Source organism: Phallusia mammillata, chromosome 3 (assembly GCF_965637545.1).
Source record: "Phallusia mammillata chromosome 3, kaPhaMamm4.hap1.1, whole genome shotgun sequence".
NCBI classification, from domain to species: Eukaryota; Metazoa; Chordata; class Ascidiacea; order Phlebobranchia; family Ascidiidae; genus Phallusia; species Phallusia mammillata.
The window spans coordinates 381,871-407,160 of NC_137254.1; the positions used below are offsets into that span (position 1 = coordinate 381,871).

The 25,290-nt window shown below is 39.7% G+C and overlaps 3 protein-coding genes across 3 annotated transcripts; 1 reads left to right on the top strand and 2 right to left on the bottom strand.

The window, feature by feature from the left end:
* Window positions 1-668: 668 nt before the first annotated feature.
* LOC145218667 (uncharacterized) lies at window positions 669-6,005 on the top strand. Its single transcript, XM_080086072.1, has 9 exons — window positions 669-766; window positions 1,264-1,455; window positions 2,053-2,163; window positions 2,231-2,462; window positions 2,871-2,956; window positions 3,740-3,934; window positions 4,914-5,024; window positions 5,093-5,327; window positions 5,800-6,005. Exons 1-9 carry the CDS (start codon window positions 698-700, stop codon window positions 5,985-5,987), a joined length of 1,419 nt encoding a protein of 472 aa, XP_079942198.1. The 5' UTR covers window positions 669-697; the 3' UTR covers window positions 5,988-6,005.
* A 2,124-nt stretch (window positions 6,006-8,129) lies between these two features.
* On the bottom strand, window positions 8,130-9,398 carry LOC145218914 (G-protein coupled receptor GRL101-like). Its single transcript, XM_080086322.1, has one exon. The coding sequence runs from the start codon at window positions 9,328-9,330 to the stop codon at window positions 8,161-8,163; it is 1,170 nt and encodes a 389-aa protein (XP_079942448.1). The 5' UTR covers window positions 9,331-9,398; the 3' UTR covers window positions 8,130-8,160.
* An 11,535-nt stretch (window positions 9,399-20,933) lies between these two features.
* On the bottom strand, window positions 20,934-22,159 carry LOC145218849 (G-protein coupled receptor GRL101-like). Its single transcript, XM_080086250.1, has one exon. The coding sequence runs from the start codon at window positions 22,140-22,142 to the stop codon at window positions 20,973-20,975; it is 1,170 nt and encodes a 389-aa protein (XP_079942376.1). The 5' UTR covers window positions 22,143-22,159; the 3' UTR covers window positions 20,934-20,972.
* Window positions 22,160-25,290: the final 3,131 nt, after the last annotated feature.

Genomic DNA, 25,290 nt, shown 5'->3' on the forward strand with positions numbered 1-25,290 from the left:
CACGTCGTGATTAATGATAAATATATTCACATGAAAACTTATTAAACGGCAGCTTGTCTGGTGGCAATAACAACAGTAGCAACTCATTTTGATGTAATTTGTTATAATAAGCATATTCACTCATAGTAGGTTTAACCGACCTCCGGAATTCGGGCGTATCCGGAAATAATTTGTAGCCTAAATACAGTCACAATGTCCGGAATTCGGTATCTAGTAACCTACAAGTTCTCAAAGTGTCCGAAATTGACTAGCTGGGGCGATTCAAGCAATGGGGCAAATGCTTCATTATGTTAATGCTCAAAACCCGACTTCTGTAATTCTTTCTTATTTGAACGATGAAGAATGTTTTTTAATTCGAACTTCTTTCAGTACTTGTTTCTTGCCTAAAAAAGTGTCCCAATATGTTGTCACTTGTTAGGCTTTGACAATTAAGAAAAGCACTACATTCAACGCGTGAAAATATCATGAACCGATTTGAGACAGTTTGTGCGGAGCCTTAACCCAATAACTGACCCACATTTCGTGTTACTTGCCCAACAAACACACACATCTGATGCAAACAGCAAACACTTGAAGTAATGTATACTCAACACTTACATAATTACTGCGGTAAATCATTACTTAATCTGTGTTCCGTTGCGTTAAAACTTTTCAGCGAAACATTTCAACCGGCAAAGTTGAAGATAGAACCAACAAAATGAGGGCAGCTATTTTTCTGGCGATTTTGGTGCCATGTATCGCTCACGAAGTTCAAAGAGGAACTTGGGTGAGTAAAAAGATAAAACTTAAACTAAGTTATAGGTAAAAATCCAGTCTAATATCTTACAACAGTGGTTCCCAAACTTTCTGGTGAAGTGACCCCTTGATAACCTTTGCCAAGTTGCGTTGACCCCGAGGATATAAATAGTAAAATATATACATTAACATTGACTGTATTTTTTTTTCTTAACAATGAAATGGGTTTATTTTATTGGGGCTAGTAGTCCATGGCTTTAAACGAGTTGAGAACCACTGGTTTAGGCGACCCCAGGCCAAATTGTCAGGCGATCCCAGTTGGGGTCGAGACCCACAGGTTGGGAACCGCTGTCTTAAATCAATCAGAATAATAGTGTTAGGTACAGTACAACTGTAACTCTTAATTTGGTTTGGTACAGTCGGTTCTCTCGGTGCCAATTATAACGCGTTTGTTAAAAAGTTTTTATATTGGACTGTGCATTTCTGAGAGTGTGTTGTAATTTTAAACAAATAACTAAAATAACACAGGACTCTGCGGCAAAAGACAACGTCACTCATCTTACAAACGGAGGAGAGGTGTGGAATGTCGGAGTAGCGAAAGGTTGCGACTCGAACTGTGCGAGTGTTCAGTGGATTCCAAGTCAAGATTCGGTCAAGTTCACGTTGAAAGGAAATAACACAGGATACATCGCTGTAGCGATTTCAAGCAACCAAGCTATGGTGGGTGGGTTTGTTCGCTGTAGCGATTTCAAGCAACCAAGATATGGTGGTGGGTTTGTTCGCTGTAGCGATTTCAAGCAACCAAGCTATGGCGGGTGGGTTTGTTCGCTGTAGCGATTTTAAGAAACGAAGCTATGGTGGGTGGGTTTGATCGCTGTAGCGATTTTAAGAAACGAAGCTATGGTGGGTGGGTTTGTTCGCTGTAGCGATTTCAAGCAACCAAGCTATGGTGGGTGGGTTTGTTCGCTGTAGCGATTTCAAGCAACCAAGCCATGGTGGGTGGGTTTGTTCGCTGTAGCGAGTTCAAGCAACCAAGCCATGGTGGGTGGGTTTGTTCGCTGTAGCGATTTCAAGAAACTAAGCTATGGTGGGTGGGTTTGTTCGCTGTAGCGATTTCGAGCAACCAAGCTATGGTGGGTGGGTTTGTTCGCTGTAGCGATTTCAAGCAACCAAGCCATGGTGGGTGGGTTTGTTCGCTTTAGCGATTTTAAGAAACGAAGCTATGGTGGGTAGGTTTGATCGCTGTAGCGATTTTAAGTAGCTCGTTGGAAATTCATTAAGGGAAATTAAGGTGACTTTGGTATTGTTACGTCACAGGGACCACATGATGACGCGTACATCTGCGCTCGAAGCAGCCCTACATCAAGCGATGTGAAAATATATTCTGCCTATTTAGTCGGACATCATCCGCCGGGAATTGTGGGAACGGTAAGTTGCTTGTGACGTCACACACCCAATATGACGTCACCACCGATTGTTTTGTCGAAATCTGCAGGTGATGGGAAACACAAGCTTCGCTGATGGGATGTTGTCGTGCACTTTCTCGCGTCCCATGAGCGTGACGAAGTCGGTTGGCGGGAAGAATGTCACGTGGGACGTTTCAAGTAGCAACTTTCACTTGTTGTACGCAGAAGGAATCGTGAACACGAGTGGAAACGTTCAATACCACCAAAGTGGCCACAGGATGGCGACACACGACGCTTATTTGCTCGCTGGGGAATTTGCTGGTAGTATGATTTCTATGTTGTATAAGTTTTTTAAAAGTTGGACCAAATCGTCTTGAGTTAATTTACAGGAAACGTTTTCCCACAATTTGCTTGAGGAGTTTCAAAAATAATTGCTCCAAATTTAGTGAATTGAAATCATAGTGATTTTATGCGCATTTATTTGGGTTATTTCGCTTTGTGAACGATAACATGCAATAAAATTGCGGTAAATAGCTATTGTCAATCAACAACCAACAACTAGCAGATTTAAACAAAAAATACCAAACTTATTTCAAACACACTCAAACTCTGAACAATGCATATCTACTGACCTCCAGTGGTCGTTTCATTTAAACCTGATAAGTTTTGACGAAACTTGATCCAACAGAAATAAATTTTCCAACCACAACCTGTTTGTTGAATTGTCAGACATTGGATCAAGCACTCCTGTATCTGTGACATCCGGACCACTACAATCCACTACATCCGTGCCACTGCAGTCTACAACATCAGAAGTAAGATTTTTATGCTGATAAACAAAAACATGTTTAAACCTGGTCGCCACTAGAGTGCGCTTGTAAGTGTTACGGAATTTATTTGCACCCGAACCCTGCAATAACGGCTCAACACCAAAACCAAAGATGCCGCGCACTGGTTTCATTTTCGGCGGCGCAACTTTATTAAAACTATAAAATCAACAGCAATAATAGTACGCTAAAATACATAACCACGTGGCGACCCTCAGCCAACACCTCGCGTTACCCGTGCCACCGAGAGAAAGAGCCTCTTTTACAAAATAGAAGTTGCTTTCGTAAGTGCTGGATTGGCAAAGCAGCGCGTTCCAGGCCAATCAGCACAACTCGTGTGGCCCTACAGGCAAACGAAGGGAATGCTAACAACGTGCCACAAACCAAATAACACAAGAGAAAAGAAATGCGCGTGACGATGCCAAATCAAAAAACAAAGTGTACAAAATCACATAATTGTGCATGACCAAAATATTTGGTTACATAAGCCTCTTGCTTTTAAAAACAAATCTGTCAAATTGAAAACCGAAATAAGAATTTGTTGGTTATCAACTCAGCAAAATAGGAGTTAATATTTCACAGTGGTGCGAGTGATTAGGGTTAAATAGAGTTCATAATTTGCAAAAGTTACTTGTAAACCGAGTAAAAAAAGAGTTAAAGATAAAACGAGTAATTATTCTGATTTCAATCTTAAACAAAAACTTAATCCTCGATTTCAAACTTCGGTTTGAGATCCCATGAGCTGATCGTTATAACTCCGTTTACCTACAGGAGACAACGTCGGGTAAAGACAACATCACTCATCTTACAAACGGAGGAGAGGTGTGGAATGTCGGAGTAGCGAAAGGTTGCGACTCGAACTGTGCGAGTGTTGAGTGGATTCCAAGTCAAGATTCGGTCAAGTTCACGTTGAAAGGAAATAACACAGGATACATCGCTGTAGCGATTTCGAGCAACCAAGCTATGGTGGGTGGGTTTGTTCGCTGTAGCGATTTCAAGCAACCAAGCTATGGTGGCTGGGTTTGTTCGCTGTAGCGATTTCAAGCAACCAAGCTATGGTGGGTGGGTTTGTTCGCTGTAGCGATTCCGAGCAACCAAGCTATGGTGGGTGAGTTTTTTTCGCTGTAGCGATTTCAAGCAACCAAACTATGGTGGGTGGGTTTGTTCGCTGTAGCGATTTCGAGCAACCAAGCTATGGTGGGTAGGTTTGTTCGCTGTAGCGATTTTAAGCAACCAAGCTATGGTGGGTGGGTTTGTTCGCTGTAGCGATTTCAAGCAACCAAGCTATGGTGGGTGGGTTTGTTCGCTGTAGCGATTTCATGCAACCAAGCTGTGATGGGTAGGTTTGTTCGCTGTAGCGATTTCGAGCAACCAAGCTATGGTGGGTGAGTTTTTTTCGCTGTAGCGATTTCAAGCAACCAAGCTATGGCGGGTGGGTAGGTTTGTTCGCTGTAGCGATTTCATGCAACCAAGCTATGGTGGGTGGGTTTGTTCGCTGTAGCGATTCCGAGCAACCAAGCTATGGTGGGTGGGTTTGTTCGCTGTAGCGATTTCAAGCAACCAAGCTATGGTGGGTGGGTTTGTTCGCTGTAGCGATTCCGAGCAACCAAGCTATGGTGGGTGGGTTTGTTCGCTGTAGCGATTTCAAGCAACCAAGCTGTGATGGGTAGGTTTGTTCGCTGTAGCGATTTCAAGCAACCAAGCTGTGATGGGTAGGTTTGTTCGCTGTAGCGATTTCAAGCAACCAAGCTATGGTGGGTGGGTTTGTTCGCTGTAGCGATTCCGAGCAACCAAGCTATGGTGGGTGGGTTTGTTTGCTGTAGCGATTTCAAGCAACCAAGCTGTGGTGGGTGGGTGGGTTCGTTCGCTGTAGCGATTTCGAGCAGCCAAGCTGTGGTAGGTGGGTTGGTTCGCTCTAGCGATTTTAAGTATTGTTACGTCACAGGGGCCACATGATGACGCGTACATCTGCGCTCGAAGCAGCCCTACATCAAGCGATGTGAAAATATATTCAGCCTATTTAGTCGGACATCATCCGCCGGGAATTGTGGGAACGGTAAGTTGCCTCTAACGTCACACACAACACTATGAAGTCATCACCGATTGTTTTGTTGAAATCTGCAGGTGATGGGAAACACAAGTTTCGCTGATGGGATGTTGTCGTGCACTTTCTCGCGTCCCATGAGCGTAACGAAGTCGGTTGGCGGGAAGAATGTCACGTGGGATGTTTCAAACAGCAACTTCCACTTGTTGTACGCGGAAGGGATCGTGAACACGAGTGGAAACGTTCAATACCACCAAAGTGGCCACAGGATGGCGACACACGACGCTTATTTGCTCGCTGGGAACCAACAAACCGGTTTGTAACTAATTAATCTCACACATACCGATGTACATCATGTGATGTTGGCTGGGCAAAGTACGATTTGACAGTATAGGTCATAAGTGAATCCTTTATTTGCATCAGAAATAATCAGTTTTCCACGATTTTGGTGTTAAAACGAAATGTTGTAGGCTAGTTACCCATATTTACCCTCAAAGCATGTCTAATTTACCCTGGCTAAGCGCCTCTGTCTTGATTGAACTCAGTTGACAGAGCGTGAGTCCCAGAAATACTCCTGTCGTGGGTTCGAATCCCACCGCTGGCTAGATGTTTTTCTAACCAACGCATTGCCATGTGGGAATGCTTGGTGACCGGCTGATTCGGTATGGCGCCTTCAATGGGTCTGGCGAACTATGATTTCTTATACGAGTGTGTCGTGATCGCTGGTTTGCATAGACGCTTCAGTACTGATCCCAGTTATGAATTTGTGTATTATTGTTTTCACCAGATTTGACTACACAGACATCATCATCAACAACAACAAAATCCACAGCTACACAGTCACCAACCACGCAACCATCTCCAACTGTTGGAATGGAAAGCACTACATCCGGAGCAGTACAGCTCATCGCAACTTCTCTCGTTTCGGTCCTAATTGTCACCCTATGCTCGATGAAAAATATTTTAGACAATTAACCAATTATGGAAACTTAAAAGTTAGGAAAATTTGCAATGTTGTGATTTAAATATAAAGAATTACATGTGATGACATGATTTGTCGTTACATTTGCATAAATAACGTCACTAATAAATAAATGTTTAATTCCATGGCAGTTCACATCTTTGTTATGGTGGTTTATCTTGTATCAAAAGTGGGGGGTTCGATGGAAAGATGTAACAAGTAAAAGTCTTAAGATCATGTTAAATATGGAACTGATGATGTCAAATAGATTTTTGGTGAAAAAATGCGTTTACTGGTTGATTGTATTTGACCGAGGGTTTCCAACAGTTTCGTTTCGTACGACAGGTTTTGCGCAAAAAAACATTTTGTGATTCACACCATTTAATGAGACATTTATGCTTGTTTTACGTGCACAGCCACTGTAAATGTCTATAGCAAGGTCTACATGTTTTGTGGGTAAGTCACAGAACGCCAGGCCCATTGAAGGCGCCATACCGAATCGGCCGGTCACCAAGCATCCCTCCCATATGGCAAAGCGTTGGTTAGAAAAATCTAACCTGCGGGGGGATTCGTACCTACGACAGGAGTCTTTCCGGGACTCACGCTCTACCAACTGAGCTACACAGGCTCAGTCGTGAAACCACCGAAAGGGAATCATATGCTTCTTTGCCTGCCTTGTATGCTGCACATGTCAGCTCACAATCAACCAGTAGTAGGGGATCGCCAGATTGACCAGCATCAGAGAAGAGGATCATAAATTCACGAGGCGGTAAAACGCCTTCAATGGGCCCGGTGTGCTATAATTTCTTTATGAGTGTGCCGTAATCGCTGGTGTGTATAGACGCTTCAGGACTGATCCCAGTTATAAATTTATGTTCATCTTTACAAAATAATTCTTATGAATTTATAAAATAAGCAAACAATTCCAAATACTTAGATACTCTTAGATAAGGTTTTAAATAGTCTAAGCAAAAAATCAGATGACAAAATTAATTGTCAAAACGTAGTCATGTTTTATACACAATTCCTGGCTCTGATTTTTTGTTCAGATAATTCCTAATACTATTTAAACTTTGCTTCTCGAGGTAGCGACATTTTTGCTCCGCTGCTCTCTCTTTTCTCTTCGTTTTTGCTCCCTCACTTTTTTCGTTATACTTGTGAACGGTTGTTTAAGTACAGATAGGAATTACACTGGGGTCACCATATCTGCACATGCAAAGTTTCGGACGGCTTCAATAAATATCATAATATACAAAACATTTTAGTGCAACCCATTTGCTGTCAGGTAGGAGATACAACTTATATGTTCAGCAGAATTATTGAGATGGATTTGTACAAAACACATTTGCATAAAATACAATATTCGTACGAGTAAAAACAAAAGCATGTTTCCCACAACCAGAATTAGTTGATATAATGGGACTGGGTACAAATCACTTGGTTCCCGTGCGGTTGTTTGGCCATTTTAGGTAAAAAAAGAATTTGCAATTACCAAAAGCATGTTCATATTTAATGATAGACTATACTTTTTCAGTGTGCCAGAAGAATCCATGTATATATTTGTCCAATTGGCACCTTCCTTTGCACTCAGCTAACCTCAATAGAACCTGTTTTTGTTCTTTTTAGTGCATAAACATCTGCAGCGAAAGATAGTTCTGTAGTAATAAGTACGACGGAACTTGACCGCCCTCTGCAATACGTTTGTTTTTTTCGTGCAGCTTGTCCTTCAACGTTTTAAATGAAACGTTTGATAGATTTAAATGAACAGAAACTTTTTTTATGTTTTTAAAATTGGTTTATTTAAATTCCTGGGCCAGAGTCAAACATTTTGCGGTTGTCATGTGAAGATTTTCTGTTGATTGAGTAATTTTAGAACAAAGCTGCATATTTCTAGTAGCAAATAAAGTGTGATTACCTTTGAATTTTGCTTATAGATAAAAATCTTGAACCTCTAAAATACTTTTGTAAGTAACTTTACGTTTGCAACAGAGCTCAAGTTTTGAAACTGAACAAATACAATAATTCTGAAACATTACACTTTGTTCATAACTTTGAAATGAAACGCATATTTACACAAGCATATTTACATGATGAAAACCAGATCAAGCACAGCATGATTTAAGACTTTGAAAACTGCAACAAATATTAATGGGATGTTTACTATTTGATAAGTGTATTTTGTTGTTTTCATCCAACGATCTTAATCACTCTGTCGCCTTCTTCATCTGCACCAGCGTTGTATCTCACAGCTAAATCCGATGAGCGATTTGTAGATGCTCGTAGAATGGACAATTTCTCCATTAGCCATTTCTTTGCCCTGACAAGTTGATCTTCTAATGCTTTAGAGTAAAGCAAGGGATTAAGAGCGCTGTTGATTGGAAGCAACAGACAAGCGCTCAACACATAAGCATCTGGTGGCATCTTGATTCCTCCCACACTCAAATATCCCATGACACAAATTGGAATCCAGCAACAGAAGTCGGTCAAAATCAATCTTGAGATTCTCTTTTGCATCTTGGAGCTGACATCATTGCTTCTGGATCCTTTCATGCGGTTGCTCTGTTTGTAGATGAGAACATATGCAACAACCATGTAGATAAACATAAGAAAGTTGATTGTGATGAGGAAAGTTGAATATTCCCAAGCAAATTCACTGGTTGTGGCAAACAAACGTGGCATACAGACACTTGTTTCTCCATAATATCCAAACTCCCCTTTGATTGGGTTGCGAGGAAATGTTTCCTTGATAGTTTGTTTTACATCGTTCCATCTTTCTGGTTTCACACCAGTAATTCTTTCTGCAAGAAGTGACATGTTTTCTCTTGAAACAAAATCCTTTCCAATAATGTTGTTTGGAAACCAAACATCAGTTGTAAAATATTCTGAAGTGACTTTCAACAAAGGAACAGTTGCCAAAACTACAGCTGAAATCCAGCAAAACAATTCAGCAAATAAAACTTTACAAACACCTACACTTCGAATTGTAAATGGTTTGAAGGCTGATACAAGACGGAAAGTGGTCATTGCTGTCATGGTCAGGGCTGATGCCTCAGAAGAAACCACAGTAAGTGCTCCAAGTGCTGAACACAAACTACTTGATCTCCATTCCTTGTCAAACAAGCAATACGAGCCAGAAAATTTTGTGGCTTGAACTATAACTACAAGCAGATAAATTCCCATGAGAAAATCTGAGCAACAAAGGTTTAAAATAAAAACACTAGTATTAATAAAAACGTTTTTGTTTCTGTCTACATTCCATAAACTGTGAGCAGTTGCAATAAACACAAACAAATTTCCTCCCAAGGCTAACACAGCTGTTATCCAGAAAATTGCTCGGTATATTGGATTGGCAATCATTTCGTTGACGTCTGCAAACGCGTCCCCAGCCAAGTTCACACATTCATCACTTCCATCCGCACAATCGCGAATTCCATTCTGCATCAGCTTCGATTCAATCGATAAAGGTTGTTTATTTATGCAATAAAACCTTTTGTTTTCACACTGGCATTTGCTTTCATCAGATTCATTATCACAGTCGATAATTCCATCACAAACAGTTGTTTTGTCAATAGAAACCCTATCTTTGGTTTTGCAATAAAAACGAGTTTTGTTGCAAAGTTGTTGAAATTCATCTGAGCCGTCGTCACAATCAACTTTTCCGTTGCACACCTCATTCTCTTCTATGTTGATCTCTCCTTTTGAAAAACAATAAAACATATTTGGACAATTCATTTCATCAACTAGGAACGTGTTGCGGTCAACTTTTCCATCACATATTAAGTTCAACAATACTCTGGCATCAAATCCCATGTCTAGATGAATCTGAAACCACATCCTCAACAGTTTGTTGTCATTTCTCGCACACCTAAATATTTCATCAATTCCGAGGCCTTCAACGTTTTCTGGTAAACACTGAGTTTGTTCCAAATTATTTGCAGACGAACAGTATTTTGTGTTTATTTGATCAGCACACTGCACGCTTGAATTGCACAACTTTCCACTTTGACCTGAACATACAGAATTGTTTTGACAATGCATCTGATTTGATGGACAAGTACCCCTTATATCATCACACAAACTTTGATTCAAACACAAACACTCATCTGACATATCAGAGCAATCCACTGTACCGTCACAAACTTGCTTGGGTGATATGATTAACTTTTTATCCAAGCACTGAAAACATTTAAACTGTCCGTTGACAAAACAAAGATCAGATTTATCAGAACATTGGGCCACTGAATCGTAAACATTGGTTTGTGGCAAAACACATACACCTTGTCTTGATGATCCAGAGCATTTAAACCCAAATCCTGACTTAATTTCGTCGCTATTGTCATTGCAACTACTAACTGAGTCACAAAAATCACTTCCAGCTATGATTTCTTGGTTTTCACAAATAAAATATTTCTGGAAAAAGTTTTCTATTTTTTTGCAGTTTGAAGAAACACAAATCACATTCTTGCTTTCACATCTGTTGATGTCATCAGCACATGATGGTTGGATTACTGCATTGCACTCTGCTGGAACTGTGGAATGTACAATATACCTGGCAAGTTGTTCACTCTTACAAGTTGTGGCAAACATTGTGCAAGATTGACATGTGAAGTTGGAAACGGAACAAAGTTCGTCACTCCCATCATAGCAATCCTTAAATCCATCACCAATCCAGTCAAAAGGTATGCATCTGTCAGTAGATGGGCAATGTTTGTTACCAGGATCAAACGGACATCTGGCATAAACTCCAGAGCAGTTACATGAGTAATGTGTCTCATCACTACCATCAAAACAGTCCCGATTTCCATCACATAATAAAGATCGATCAATGCAGCTTCCTCCTACACTGATATCACATTGTTTTGTGTCAACACATGCACATTGAAACTTATGAGCTGGACAAGTGCAATTAACTTCATCACTCCAATCTCCACAGTCATTATCTCCATTACATTGCTCGTTTTTGTGGATGCAACCAGATGTAGTTGTGCAGTTCTTTGATTTGTGACAATCGCATTGAAACGTATGAGCTGGACAAGTGCAATTAACTTCGTCACTCCAATCTCCACAGTTATTAACTGCATCACATTGCCAGTCTTTTTCGATGCAACCATATGTAGATGTGCAGTTTTTTGTTTTGTAACAATCACATTCAAACCCTCTATGAGCTGGACAAGCGCAATTAACTTCATCGCTCCAATCACCACAGTGATTATATCCATCACATTGCCAGTTTTTGTAGATGCAACCACCCAATCCAGTTGTGCAGTTATTTGTTTTGTAACAGTCACATTTAAACTTATCAGCTGTACAAGTGCAATTAACTTCATCACTGCCATCAAAACAATCTATCCTTCCATCACATCGCCGCCACTCCAACACACACCCAACATAACCTTTACAAGTTGTGTTGAAGCAGTCACACTGAAAACTGCCTTCACGACAAACCTCATTATACTTGTCGCTCCAATCACCACAGTCGTTCCTGTAGTCATTTACCCTCCACATCTCAATACATCCAGGTTTGTCTCCACACCGACCAAACTTGTGACAAGCACATTCGAACATTGAAGAAGGGCAGGTGCAGTTTGGACCGCGGTACGGTTTCTCGCACACTGAGAGATTTTTAGGTTCTGTTGGTAAAATCGGAAAAAAGTGTTTTACAGAAGAAAAGTCACATGGACAAAAGTTTAACCGGCTTTACAGTCCAATCGCTCACTGTTTGGTTTTGCGCCACTTTTGGGGCTAATATACGCTTGTTCGAGTCTGTTGAATATCGACAAGACTGCTATTAACGCCGCAATGTTTATGTTTTTGTCTCAAATCTTGTGTGACTTGTGGTCTGGTTAGGTTGGTGTTTGCAATTTGTGCTAGGATAGGGTTACCATATCGGCATAGGCAAATTCAGGACGGTTTTAATAACTATCTGTATAGTCAAAACCAGCACAAACAACCTTTATAAACTGGAATGTTATGTAAACCTTTTGTCCCCCATGAAAAGGATTGTGAAAACTATTGTGGTTTAAGCTACTTAGTGTTATATTCCGGACATATAGAGTGTTTTTGAAAATTATTTTGGGACACAGATTTTAATTCCGGACTTCTGGTTACCCTGTGCTAAGAGCATGGAGGTAATTGAGCTGAAAACTTGCGTTTGAAAAAGGGGGCGAATAGAAAATCGACGCTATAATTTACACCATTTTTATCATACGCTCAATTTTTATTAATAACACGCGTGTTTGACATCCCTGGTTTAAGGCACGCACTCGTATGCTTTGTATCCCGGTAGATCTGCTAACGTAAGAACTCACAGTAGCTAAGATGATAATTTCCAGTAGGTGGCATACGCAAATATTTTAAGTGTAATTTGTGCAAAAAATGCTAAAAAATGCTGGCGGATGGCAGGAACTTGGCCGAATGGTCCGGCGCGCCTGACCCATATACAGATATAAAAACCCTGATCGGGATTCGTCCCCGGGAGAGTCCTGGGTTCGAACCCCGTGAAAAAGAAAAAAAAATGCTGGCGGTTAGGACTATCAGCGTTGGTCTGAAGTTTCTTGATAATAATAACAATATAAATGAAAAAACTCACGTAAAGTTTCGTCCCTAACCCAGTCCCACTGTTCATTTAAATAACTGTTTAACTCTTTGCGTTTTCTGTCGGTATTTTACAAACTTTTTCTACTGTGTGACGTAACAATTGGCGTTTGTTTTTCTAAAGAGTTTGGGTCGCGAAAAACCATAACACCTTTTTTGGAAACATTCTGAGTCGCGCCAAAAGTTTGGAACCACTGCTCTAAGGCAGTCTTTCAAAACCACCAAGAGTTGATGCTCTTTCTGCAATCTTATTTGTTGTTAGATGGTGCGACCGTTAAACTGTATAGTTATGCAGAATATGAAAAAAACAACTTTAATTTAAAAGCTTTAGTTTAATCCGTTGGTCGCTAAGCGGACGATATAGAGTTTTTGTAATGGAAAATCTTTTACAGCCCCTTTTCCGATTTTTTTCATCGTTTTTTTATAAACTACGTAATTTCAACTTACTTGTGTAAGGTCGAGGAGCGAGACTGAAATCCTCACCCGGACATTCACCTTCTGCGCACCCGACGAAAAACAATAGAAACAATAACCACAGCATGTCTATTATTTCTATGTAACAACTGTCAACACAAGATCTTAGTTTGTTTTTACAGTATAAGTATAACGATTTTTTAACAATGCTTTACTAATCGAGACCGAGCGAAGCAAAAGTACCGTGCAGAGTTGTTGTCGGGGCCAGACTTTTCGGGCCGGGTTCTGGCTTAGATTTCTTAATAAGGACTTGTTTCGAGCCTGACTTTACACTCTGTATTAGTATTTTTTCTAGCTCAGTAGCTAGTTGCTGGACATGACCTAATGTCAAACAGCCCTGATCATCTTATTTAAGACGAATTGTCTTTTGTGTTTGTTGTCTTGGACTTTCCTGGGGCTTCAATGTACAGACCTTTCAATCAACGTTTCGGCCTAAAAGGGTTTCTTAAAAACGATTCGGGTTCGCGCTTCAATTTCAGACCCGTTTACAACTCTGTTACCGCGCACACTAAAGCATTAGGCTGTTTTTAAATTATGACAACGGAATGCTAAAACTGTCTGAATCTTTCTAATGCGACCACCAGCCCCACATTTACTATCTGACTATATTTTATGACTGCACGGTTATATATATACTGAAATCTTTTAACCATAGAAAGTTTACTTCCTGACATAACTCTCGGTAGCATTGTGACGTCATTTGTTCACTGCCGACGCGAGTCCTTCTCTACAATGTTTGGCAATAATAAACCGAATTGTTGTAACTGGAAAGTTGCAAAAAAAAATCCAGAATAATTCTTAACCATATTAAAACTTTAATTTTTAACAAATTCTGCCTACTATAGTGCAATGTCCCCCCTTGGTTCGTGTGTAGAAACACTTTTACGATACAAATTGACATATATGTTCCCATCACTTTATCAACAACTGTTCTAAACCAAATTTTAATCTAACCTTTATAACTCGTTTTTTAACAAATAGCCTTAAGCCCTAAACCACTATAACATTGTTCGCTATCCAAGTGGTTCGCTATCGTTTAATATCTCAGATACACCCGCTTGTATCTAATTTGCATACGTTTTAAGCCATTAAATATTATTTTCATTAAAACCCATGTAACGAGGCGTTGGTTATTATGTCACAATTGGTTATTTATCTTTTGGTTATTTATAGGAGCGATTTCGTCCACTGTGGGGCAAACCGTGGATACAACTTTGGAAGTTGGGGGACGATTTTAGATCAAACTGTTGTACTGATTGTATAAATATGTACAAAAACTGTGAGACTCATCTAACTTTACCTTACAAGCAGATATTATTCGTCTTGCAAACAAACACCAGATAAGGGACGCACCAGCTTAAACATGCTGCTATTTAAATACATTGTGTTTGCTGGGGGCTGTTTGTACTTTTTGTGATCTTGAAAGAAAGGTATATTTCTATAGGCCTACAAGCACTTCCCAATCTGCGAGGTTTGGGCATTTATTTAGACACAGAGGCCACTGTATGGTGACGGGTTGTACTTCAAAATACAACGGTTATAAATTTACCTTAAACTTGTTCCGCTTTCACAAACTGCGAAGTATTTGTATCATTTAGGATTCTACCGAGTAATGCCCCATTGTTTTCAATAAAAAGGCGTAGCAATTAAACTAGGTTTTAACTGTGAACTTAGCTTTCGAGTTTCTGGGTGAATCTAACCGTCCACATCTGCTCAGGAGGCAGAACTTTTTTACAAACAACAATCTCATGAGGAGCGATTTTAAGCCAGTGCCTATGAAAGAGGGCGATTAAGCCAAAAAAGCTGCCCCCTGATCTAGACTGTACATGAGGGCGTACATATGGAGCGTTACTGTTCGTAACAATATATCATCAATCATTCCTGTTGAAATGTTGCAACAAACCTCGTAGAAGCACTGCGGAACCCTTAGAATTCCCGGGACCCTGTAACCGTTACATGATAGAACCCCTAGGAGCCAGGCGTTATTGGACACGCTTGTTCCACGATTTAGATAAACATTACCAGAAAAGTTGAGTGAGTCAACGCCAGTCTCATATTTCCCACGTCCACACGGAGATAAATAACCTGGAATCCAATAATGCAATGAAGCACGAACTGGGAACTACCCCCTTGTTGCATCCTGGTTCAACTTCGCTTAGACTGTGATGTCAATCGTTTACTGCAGACAAAAATTCCCAAACTAAAATGTCTATACATTGTAATTAACCGCGACAGGAAGCTTGCTTCCTAATTAATATTAATTGAGGGGCAATGCACGGAAGCACGAACTGGGAACTAACCCGTTGGTGCATTAAGTTTGCTTCCTGGTTCAACTTTCGCTTAAACTGTGATGTGATTTTGTTTACCGTAACAAAAATTAATCAAAGAAAATACAAACTGTTATGGCACTGGAGTAAATACATCCGCGTTAAGGACTGTGATTTCAATTGTTTACTGCAGACAAAATACATAAAAATATATATAGATCGTAATTAACTGTTACAGGAAATAAATTTGACTTCCTTGCGAGATTTGAGCGAGCTCGTCGAAACAAGCCAACAAAAATGCAACATCCACAAATTATCACTGCAATTGCCGCATGGTAATATTAACTTGAGCTCACTTGTATTGTTGTATGGAAACTACGGCCAGCTAATGGTGTAGAGCAGTGCTCTTCAACCGGTGTGCACGGTGCACCCTAGGGTGCACCAAATATGCAAGGGGTGCACCAGTACGAAAGGGTATACAAGGGTGCATCACAAACTTTTAATAAACTACTAATATATGACTGTCAGGATATTACAAAAAGGATGTAGGTTTCAAATGATGTGAGCCAAGGTAAACTTTTTTTAATGTTTTATCCCCGTGTCCAAGTTTGATAGTGTCTGTGTTACAGTCGGGTTATATTAGGACATCGAGTTTAAGCTTTTTCTCCTGTGTTTTACAGAAAATTCGCGAACACATGCTTGGAGTATTGGTAGCAATTCAAGCAATTTTTGCGAGCTCCGCTCGGTTTGATTGACATGATGATATGCATAATGATTTTTCATATCGCTATAATCTAAGTTAACCTTTTTAAGTAAACAGGGCGCATGAGTTCGTCACAACAACTTTAAGGGTTCACCAGATCATAAAAGGTTGAAGAGCACTGGTGTAGAGCAGTGGTTCTCAACCGCAAGAGTAACTTTTGGGCCTCGTGGCCCCCCTTCAAGTAACCCTGTATGACCTGTGGCCCCCTTAAAAATGTAAATGGCAAACTCGTGTTGAAATTCGGTACTAATTTCGACTTTAAACAGGTCGAACAGAGTAAATAAGAATCCATAATTGTAAAAAAACCTGAACATAGACTAACGGTTTGTGAAATAGTCGATTAAATTCGAGAATCAATTTAAAAAGAAAATGCTTTTATTGGATGTTTTTGGTGAATCTACACCCGTGACCCCCGGAACACAGCGCGTGGCCCCTGGTTAATAACCACTGGTGTAGTGAGAACTTATCAGTTTGTAAATTATGTGGGAGTTAACACTTGTCTAATTAAACCAATCGGTGCCTTTGGAATGAAAGACGACTAATTATCTGACAATATGTGGTGCACACACTTTCCTTTTCATGGTGCAACTGTAACTTACTATACATTTTCTTTGCAGTCCTTATGACGTCACAGGATCCTCTATCGGAGCTGAGTACGATCTAATTTTAAGTCGTAATACATCTTAACCCTGTATTAAACCGAGCAGTTTAAAGTGTTGGTAAACTTTATACAAGCTTATTTTCCCCTTTCACGTAAATGTAGAAATCAAATTAGTAAAACATCATACAAAGTGTTAAAAGATACAGACACGGTCAAGTATTACCATGAGGTGTAATGTAGTAAAGCTAGGTGCAAAAACTATAGATGGCAGATCTACGTCAACAGGTAGTGTGACATCACTATCGTTCATAGCAACGCGTCACTGTGTTCCATCATGCGTGACAAGGCTTCGAATGTGAGCTCAATGACGGGTTATTTCCTGCGCTTGCAAAACGACACCAGTAACACATTAGATGCAAGCAAGGCAAAAAGCAGCCCCATTGTAAGAATTAACGGCGCTCAAAGTCAAGGAACACAGACCACAAAACCTTAAGAGCTACATTCACATTTCACATGCAGTCATATAGTTCTTTGGTCAAACAATACCACGTGATCGAACTTGACGAAATGATTGGTCGAGCTGTGGTATGTAACAAATCGCCCACACGGCGCGCCCGCAAAATTGTTATGACTTTATCAAGGTGCGTTTGGTTTTTTGCACAGTACACTGAGTTGATACTGCATTGTGAATTCGTAATGCATTCCCATATGGCAAGGCGTAGAAGAATCCAGCTCGTGGTGGGATTAAAACCAACGAAAGGAGCTTTTCCTGAACTCGGGCTCCACCAACTGAGCTACACAGGCACAAGTGGAATCACAAGCACCGTTGCGTGCTTTGTATGCTGCACATATCAGTTTCGTAGTAGGGGATCGCCAGTTCGATGAGTTAAGTTACATCAATAAATAGCTGGACCAGCCTGCGATGTAACAATTACGTTTTTGTCATTCGTCGAATCGTCAATCAAACAGTTCCATATATATTGTCACAAATCTGCGTACCATAAACTTTCTAATTACGTGATAGTTAGCACAAACAAACGCTACCTACATATTTAATACGTGGTTTAATGTGGCATTGGGCTTTTAAGAAGTAATTATAACCACGCTACAACGACAAGACGATTACTTTTGTTACAAACGCTAAATATGGTATTGGGCCCGATTTAATATAACCGCGTCACTAGGAACAAGACAATCATTTGGTTTTAAATTCTAAATATCGTGTAACGGCCATTACTGATGGCCAAACGTTTGTTTTATTGAAGTCACTGGTAATTAAGGAATAAAGCATGTTTTGTAATGACCTTGTGTTTGGTGAAGGTCATACAACCTACAATCGGAAGTTTATGAGGCCGCACATATGCAAATAAATTTTAGGCGATATTGGGGAGTTTTGCATTTGCTATTGTCAAGTTAGAATTGTATTATCTCTATTGTTATATGTTTAATAGTTAAGTCATTTAAGAAACAAATGTAAGGACACGTCAACAACTCATCATCAATCTAACACCTATTATGTAACGATTTTGTCACCTAAATCACCAAAAAGTGCTCTTTAACAGGTGCGCAGTCTAGAGTGCACCAAATATGCATGGGGTGCACCAGTACGAAAAGGTATACAAGGGTGCATCACAAACTTTTATTGAACCATTAATATTTGACCTTCAGGAGAAAAACGATGCAGGTTTTAGCTGATGTGTAAATGAACCTCTGTATTTAAAAAAAATGTTAATGTCTAACACTTTCAGTGCGTTTGACGTAAATCTACGTCAAAAGACGTTTTGCGCAGAGTGTGGATTGACGTTAATTTACGTCAAAAGTTTTTGATCAAAAATGCGGCTGCCCGTTAATGTACGTCGAGACCAAACAGCCCACGACATAAGTGCGTGATCGGCGCGTGTCTAGGGCAAGGCTTAGCGAGCAATAAACTTGATTATGTGACTGGAGTCACTTTTAAGTGAACAGTGTGCATGAGTTCGTCACAACAACTTTAAGGGTTCAACAAACCGAAAAAGGTTGAAGAGCACTGGTGTAAATGACAGTGTGTCCTTGCCTCGTGTACATGTATATTCGACTGTTTACACAGTTCCAACCTAATTTATTCAAATACATTATATTAAATCCTGCTTGAGGAAGCGACGCTGCTCTTTCCGCTGCTCGCACTTTTCTCTTTTTTGCTCTCGGAGCGATGATGCTCTCCCACTATTTTCCGTTAATCTTGTGGGTGACTTTTTATTTGCAGCCTGTGCCATATAGGAATGCTCGGGTGACCGGCTTGTTTCGGCTTAGCGCCTTTAATATGATTGGTTAATGGGTGTCACGTGATCACTGGTCTGCATGAACGCTTTAGGGCTAATCCCAGTTATGATTTTGTATTATTTGTTGTCACTAGATTCGACCACTCAGACATCATCAACAAGAACAACAGCTACACAGTCACCGACCACGCACCGTCTCCAACTGTTGAAATGGAAAGCACTACATCCGGAGCAGTACAGCACCTAGCAACTTCTCTCGTTTCTGTTTTAACCATCACTCTATGCTTGATGAAAAATATTTTGGATAATTAACCAATTGTGGAAACTTAAAATTTAGAAAGATTGTGTCAAGGAGCAAGTCAAGGTTTTCAAAGATTAGGTTTGGATTTACAACAGATGATGGCCAAGGCATTTTTAGCGAAAAAGGGTTTATGGTTGATTCTATGTGACCAAGGATTTCGTAGCATTGTTTTTTTTCTCACAACGTAAAACATTTTTACGTTAAAGTAAAATATTGTTTCGCTAAAGTAACACAAACAATTGATGGAACATCTAAATTGTAAGGAAAATCTGAATACACAAAAGACTTTGTGATTCACACTATTTAACGAGATATTTGTTCTTGTTTTTTTTTTGTACACAGCTGTTCTAAATGTCTATTGCAACGTTCAAGAGTTTTGCAAATAAACTAGTACGCCCAGGCCCATAGAAGGCGTGATACCCAATCAGGCAGTCATTAAGTAAATCTACGCTTCGGTGGTATTCGAACCCACGACAGGAGTGTTTTCGGAACTTGCGCCAACTGAGCTACAGGCTCTGTGGTGAATCCGCCCAAAGTCGAATCACAAGCACCTGCCTGCATGCTTGCAATATGGTAATGCTTGGTGAATCCGTAAAACGCCTATAACGAATTACAAGCACCGTTGCCTGCTTTGTATGCTGCACATGTCAGCTTCATGGTAGGCACAGGCGCCGAGTGGGCGGTGGCGGGGTGACGCCGTCACCTTGATTTTGTCAAGCACGGGGGCGGCCACCGTGGATATTTTGGTTTCTTTTTGGAGGTATCGTATGAATTATCGTAAAACCTGTGCCATCGCCCTACTACACAGCCTTTACCGAGATACTGCTTTCACAAGCAAAATAGTTTAACCTCAAAATTTAGAAGGAATGAGTTACAAGGGAGGTTGTTTTGTCCCCCTGTTTGTCTTACATCGAACTATGTGAGTTTAACTGTTTGTTGTACAAGCTGTTTATTTCGCAGAATAACTCCTTCAAAAGGTATCAGTTTGTTTAAAAGTTGACTAGATAATAAAACATTGAAACGTTGCAGCTTTTTCGGGTTGAGTGATTGTTTTAGTGCAATTTGCTGCTCCGGTTTCATGTGGCGAAGTAAATTAAAGTTGTTTTACGTTTGCTATGTCCATTTTTATATCTAATGGGCCACGATATTTCGAAACAGATTTTTTGTTTACGTTAGTGCTACTCCTATTGTTTGCAAGGTTAGTGGTTCAAATCCCAGGCAACCTGTCATAATGCAACAGCCTTGATTATAAACGATTAAGTGATCGTTTAATTGTCATTGTGTAGCTCTTCTATACTTTGCCGATGCTTATGCACCGTTGTACAAGCAAGTTATGTATGTTGAAAACTTGTCTACTTTCACTAAACCTTGTTGTTTCTTCCAATCTTGGTGCAAAGCTTATTCTTAACTACAAAGTTGTTATATGTGCCACCAAAGGAATTTTTGGGTGTTAAATTTAACACTGCTTTTCGATTGTAAATCTTGTTGAAGCCCTAAATACTTTTGTTTCCATGTAACACTTAGTTTTGCTTTCAAACTTTGCTTTGCATCATAGAACTTAGTTTAAACCTTCACCTATTCACAATACTTGGACATCATAGTTTCAATTTTTATGTAATACATATTTACACAAGCATATTTACATGATGAAAACCAGATCAAGTACAACATGATTTAACGCATAAAAACTGCAACAATAATATTGGGATGTTTACTATTTGATAAGTGTATTTTGTTGTTTTCATCCAACGATCTCAATCACTCTGTCGCCTTCTTCATCTGCACCAGCGTTGTATCTCACAGCTAAATCCGATGAGCGATTTGTAGATGCCCGTAGAACGGACAATTTCTCCATTAGCCATTTCTTTGCCCTGGAAAGTTGATCTTCTATTGCTCTAGAGTAAAGCAAGGGATTAAGAGCGCTGTTGATTGGAAGCAACAGACAAGCGCTTAATACATAAGCATCCGGTGGCATCTTGATTCCTCCAATACTCAAATATCCCATGACACTAATTGGAATCCAGCAGCAGAAGTCGGTCAAAATCAATCTTGAGATTCTCTTCTGCATCTTGGAGCTGACATCATTGTTTCTGGATCCTTCCATGCGGTTGGTCTGTTTGTAGATGAGAACATATGCAACAACCATGTACATGAACATAAGGAAGTTGATTGTGATGAGGAAAGTTAAATATTCCCTAGCAAATTTACCGGTTGTGGCAAACAAACGTGGCATACACACACTTGTTTCTCCATAATATCCAAACTCCTTTTTGATTGGGTTGCGAGGAAATGTTTCCTTGATAGTTTGTTTCACATCGTTCCATCTTTCTGGTTCCACACCAGTAATTCTTTGTGCAAGAAGTGACATGTTTTCCCTTGAAACAAAATCATTTCCAAAAAAGTTGTTTGGAAACCAAACACCAGTTGTAAAATATCCTGAAGTGACTTTTAGTAACGGAATAGTTGCCAAAACAACAGCTGAAATCCAGCAACACAATTCAGCACATAAAACATTACAAACACCTACACTTCGAATTGTAAATGGTTTAAAGGCTGATACAAGGCGAAAAGTGGTCATTGCTGTCATAGTCATGGCCGATGCTTCAGAAGAAACCACAGCAAGTGCTCCAAGTGCAGAACACAAACTACTTGATCTCCACTCCTTATCAAACAAACAGTATCCGCCAGAAAATTGAGCTCCATGCACTATAACAACCAGCAGATACATTCCCATGAGAAAATCTGAGCAACAGAGGTTTAGAACAAAAACACTAGTGTTGATGAAAACGTTTTTGTTTCTGTCTACATTCCATAAACTGTGAGCAGTTGCAATGAACACAAACAAATTTCCTCCCAAAGCTAACAGAGCAGTTATCCAGAAAATTGCTCGGTATATTGGATTGGCAACCATTTCGTTGACATCTGCAAATGTCACAGCCAAGTTCACACATTCATCACTTCCATCTGAACAATCGCTAATTCCATTCTGTACTAGTTTCCATTCAACCGACAAAGGTTGTTTGTTTTTGCAATAAAACCTTTTGTTTTGACAACGGCATTTGCTTTCATCTGATTCATTGTCACAATCCATAATTCCGTCACAAACAGTTTTTCTGTAAATGGAAATCACATCTTTGCTTTTGCAATAAAACCGGGTTTCATTACAAAGTTCAGGAAATTCATCTGAACCGTCGTCACAATCGACTTTTCCATCGCACGCCTGAGTGCTTTTTATGTTAATCTCTCCTTTCGAGAAACAATAAAACATATTTGGACAATTCACTTCACCACCTAACCACATTTCGTCCTCAACTTTTCCATCACATATTGAGTTCAACAAAAATTTGACTTCAATTCCCATACTTAGATAATACTGAAACCATCTCCTTAACAGTTTGTTGTCATTTCTCGCACACTTAAATATTTCGTTAAGTCCGAGGCCTTTAAAGTTTTCAGGTAAACACTGAGTCTGTTCCAAATTATTTGAGGATGAACAGTATTTTGTGTTTATTTCATCAACACATTGTACGTTTGAATTGCACAACTTTCCACTTTGAACTGAACATACAGATTTATTTTGGCAATGCATCTGATTTGATGGACAAGTACCCCTTATATCATTACACAAACTTTGATTTAGACACAAACACTCATCTGACATATCAAAGCAATCCACTATACCGTCACAAACTTGCTTGGGTGATATGATTAACTTTTTATCTAAACACTGAAAACATTTGAACTGTCCATTGACAAAACAAAGATCAGATTTATCAGAACATTGAGCCACTGAATCGTAAACATTGGCTTGAGGTAAAACACAAACACCTTGTCTTGTTGATCCAGAGCATTTAAACCCAAAACCTGACTTGATTTCGTCACTATTGTCACTACAACTACTAACTCCGTCACAAAAATCACTTCCAACTATGATTTTTTTGTTTTCGCAAATGAAATAATTCTGACATTTTATTTTTATTTTTTTGCAGTTTGAAGAGACACAAATCACATTCTTGCTTTCACAACTGTTGATGTCATCAGCACATGATGGTTGGATTACTGTAATGCACTCTGCTGGAACTGTGGAATGAACAAGAAACCTGGCAAGTTGTTCACTCTTACAAATTGTTGCAAACATTGTACAAGATTGACATGTGAAGTTGTAAACTGAACAAAGTTCGTCACTTCCATTATAGCAATCCTTTAATCCATCACCAATCCAGTCAACAGGTATGCATCTGCCAGTAGATGGACAATGTTTGTTACCAGGATTACATGGACATCTGGCATAAACTCCGGAGCAGTTACATGTGTAATGTGTCTCATCACTACCATTAAAACAGTCCCGATTTCCATCACATAACAATGATCGGTCAATACAACTTCCCTCTGTACCGATTTTGCATTGTTTTGTTCCAACACATGCACATTGAAACTTGTTAGCTGGACAAGTGCAATTAACTTCATCACTCCAATCTCCACAGTCATTATCTCCATCACATTGCTTGTATTTGTAGATGCAACCAAAATTATTTGTGCAGTTGTTTGTTTTGTAACAAGGACATTCAAACTTATAAGCTGGACAGGTGCAATTAACTTCATCACTGCCATCTAAACAATTTATCCTTTCATTACATTGCCACCACTCCCCCACACACCCAACAACACCTTTACAAGTTGCGTTGAAGCAGTCACACTGAAACTTGCCTTTAGGACAAACCTCACTTAACTCGTCGCTCCAATCACCACAGTCGTTCCCTCCGTTATTTACCTTCGACATCTCAATACATCCTGGTTTGTCCCCACATCGACTAAACTTGTGACAAGCACATTCGAACATTGAAGAAGGGCAGGTGCAGTTGGGACCGCGGTACGGTTTCTCGCACACCGGGACATTTTCAGGTTCTGTGGTAAATCAATTTTGAGGCGTACATGATAAGTAAAGTTACGACGGTCAATGGTTTAGACCAGGATTGCACAACTGGTTTCTCCGGATACAAACTTGAGCGCCCTCGCAAACGTTCATAAAAATATATTTGTTTGTCCTGTAGTTATGTAACTTTTTGGCTAGACATTTGGAGTTAAAACAAATATGGGAATGGTTTTGAGAGCTGTGAAGGCATCTTACAAGCCAATTACGTATACGTCGGACATATATATGCTTATGATATGCAAACAGCGTAAAACAAAGCACAACGGTATTTATGGTGGAGGCATAAACATGGAAAAGTGATTCGCAAATCGCTTGGTAAAATCTTAAGATCGATTAAAATTTCGAATCCGAATTTAGGTGCAAGGAGACAGGATATTAAAAAATCATATTACTTATCAACTGTAATTTGAAATGGAGGCCGTTTGTAATAAAAGAACCTGTGAATGCTGTGATGCGCCCGTCGATTTGAAAAGGTTGTGCGCGCCTGATTTAGTCTGCCAGATGTAAGTTTATAATGTGAAAAGCTTTGCGTCCAACCCTATCCGCTCTTACACGTGGCATTTTTTTACATACGTTCGTCTATTAATGTGTGCTTGGCCTGCAAAATAACCTTTGTATCTCTTAAGTAACCTTTCCCCCAGTTACAAAATCCGAATTTCTAGTAAAATCACAGCACAAACATTGCAACATAAAATTGACCTCTTAAATTTATATCCGCGCCTGCAGGTGGTGCAACCCTGGTCTACAGGCTTAAAATATTAAATTTGCTTAAATTGTTTTTAGTATCAATAACTGGTAATCTCTTACTGCCCCTTTCAGATTTTTTGTATCGTTCTTTATGAACTACGTAATTTCAACTTACTTGTATAAGGTCGAGGAGCGAGACTGAAATCCTCACCCGGACATTCACCTTCCGCGCATCCGATGAAACACAATAGAAACAATAACCACAGCATGTCTATGATCTCTATGTAACAACCGTTCAAATAAGGTCTTAGTTTGTTTTTACAGTATGCGTATAACGATTTTTTAACAATGTTTTATTAATCGGGACCGAGCGAACCAACAGTACCGTGCAGAGTTGTAAGTCGGTCTGGACTTTTTGGGCCGGGTTCTGGCATAGATT

Excerpts from the sequence above, each read along its gene's own strand:
- LOC145218667 (XM_080086072.1), top strand. The coding sequence starts at position 698 with ATGAGGGCAGCTATTTTTCTGGCGATTTTGGTGCCATGTATCGCTCAC. Across the intron at positions 767-1,263 it reads AAGTTCAAAGAGGAACTTGG|GACTCTGCGGCAAAAGACAA; the intron begins GTGAGTAAAAAG and ends AAAATAACACAG. Across the intron at positions 3,935-4,913 it reads TTTCGAGCAACCAAGCTATG|GGGCCACATGATGACGCGTA; the intron begins GTGGGTGGGTTT and ends GTTACGTCACAG.
- LOC145218914 (XM_080086322.1), bottom strand. The coding sequence starts at position 9,330 with ATGATTGCCAATCCAATATACCGAGCAATTTTCTGGATAACAGCTGTG.
- LOC145218849 (XM_080086250.1), bottom strand. The coding sequence starts at position 22,142 with ATGGTTGCCAATCCAATATACCGAGCAATTTTCTGGATAACTGCTCTG.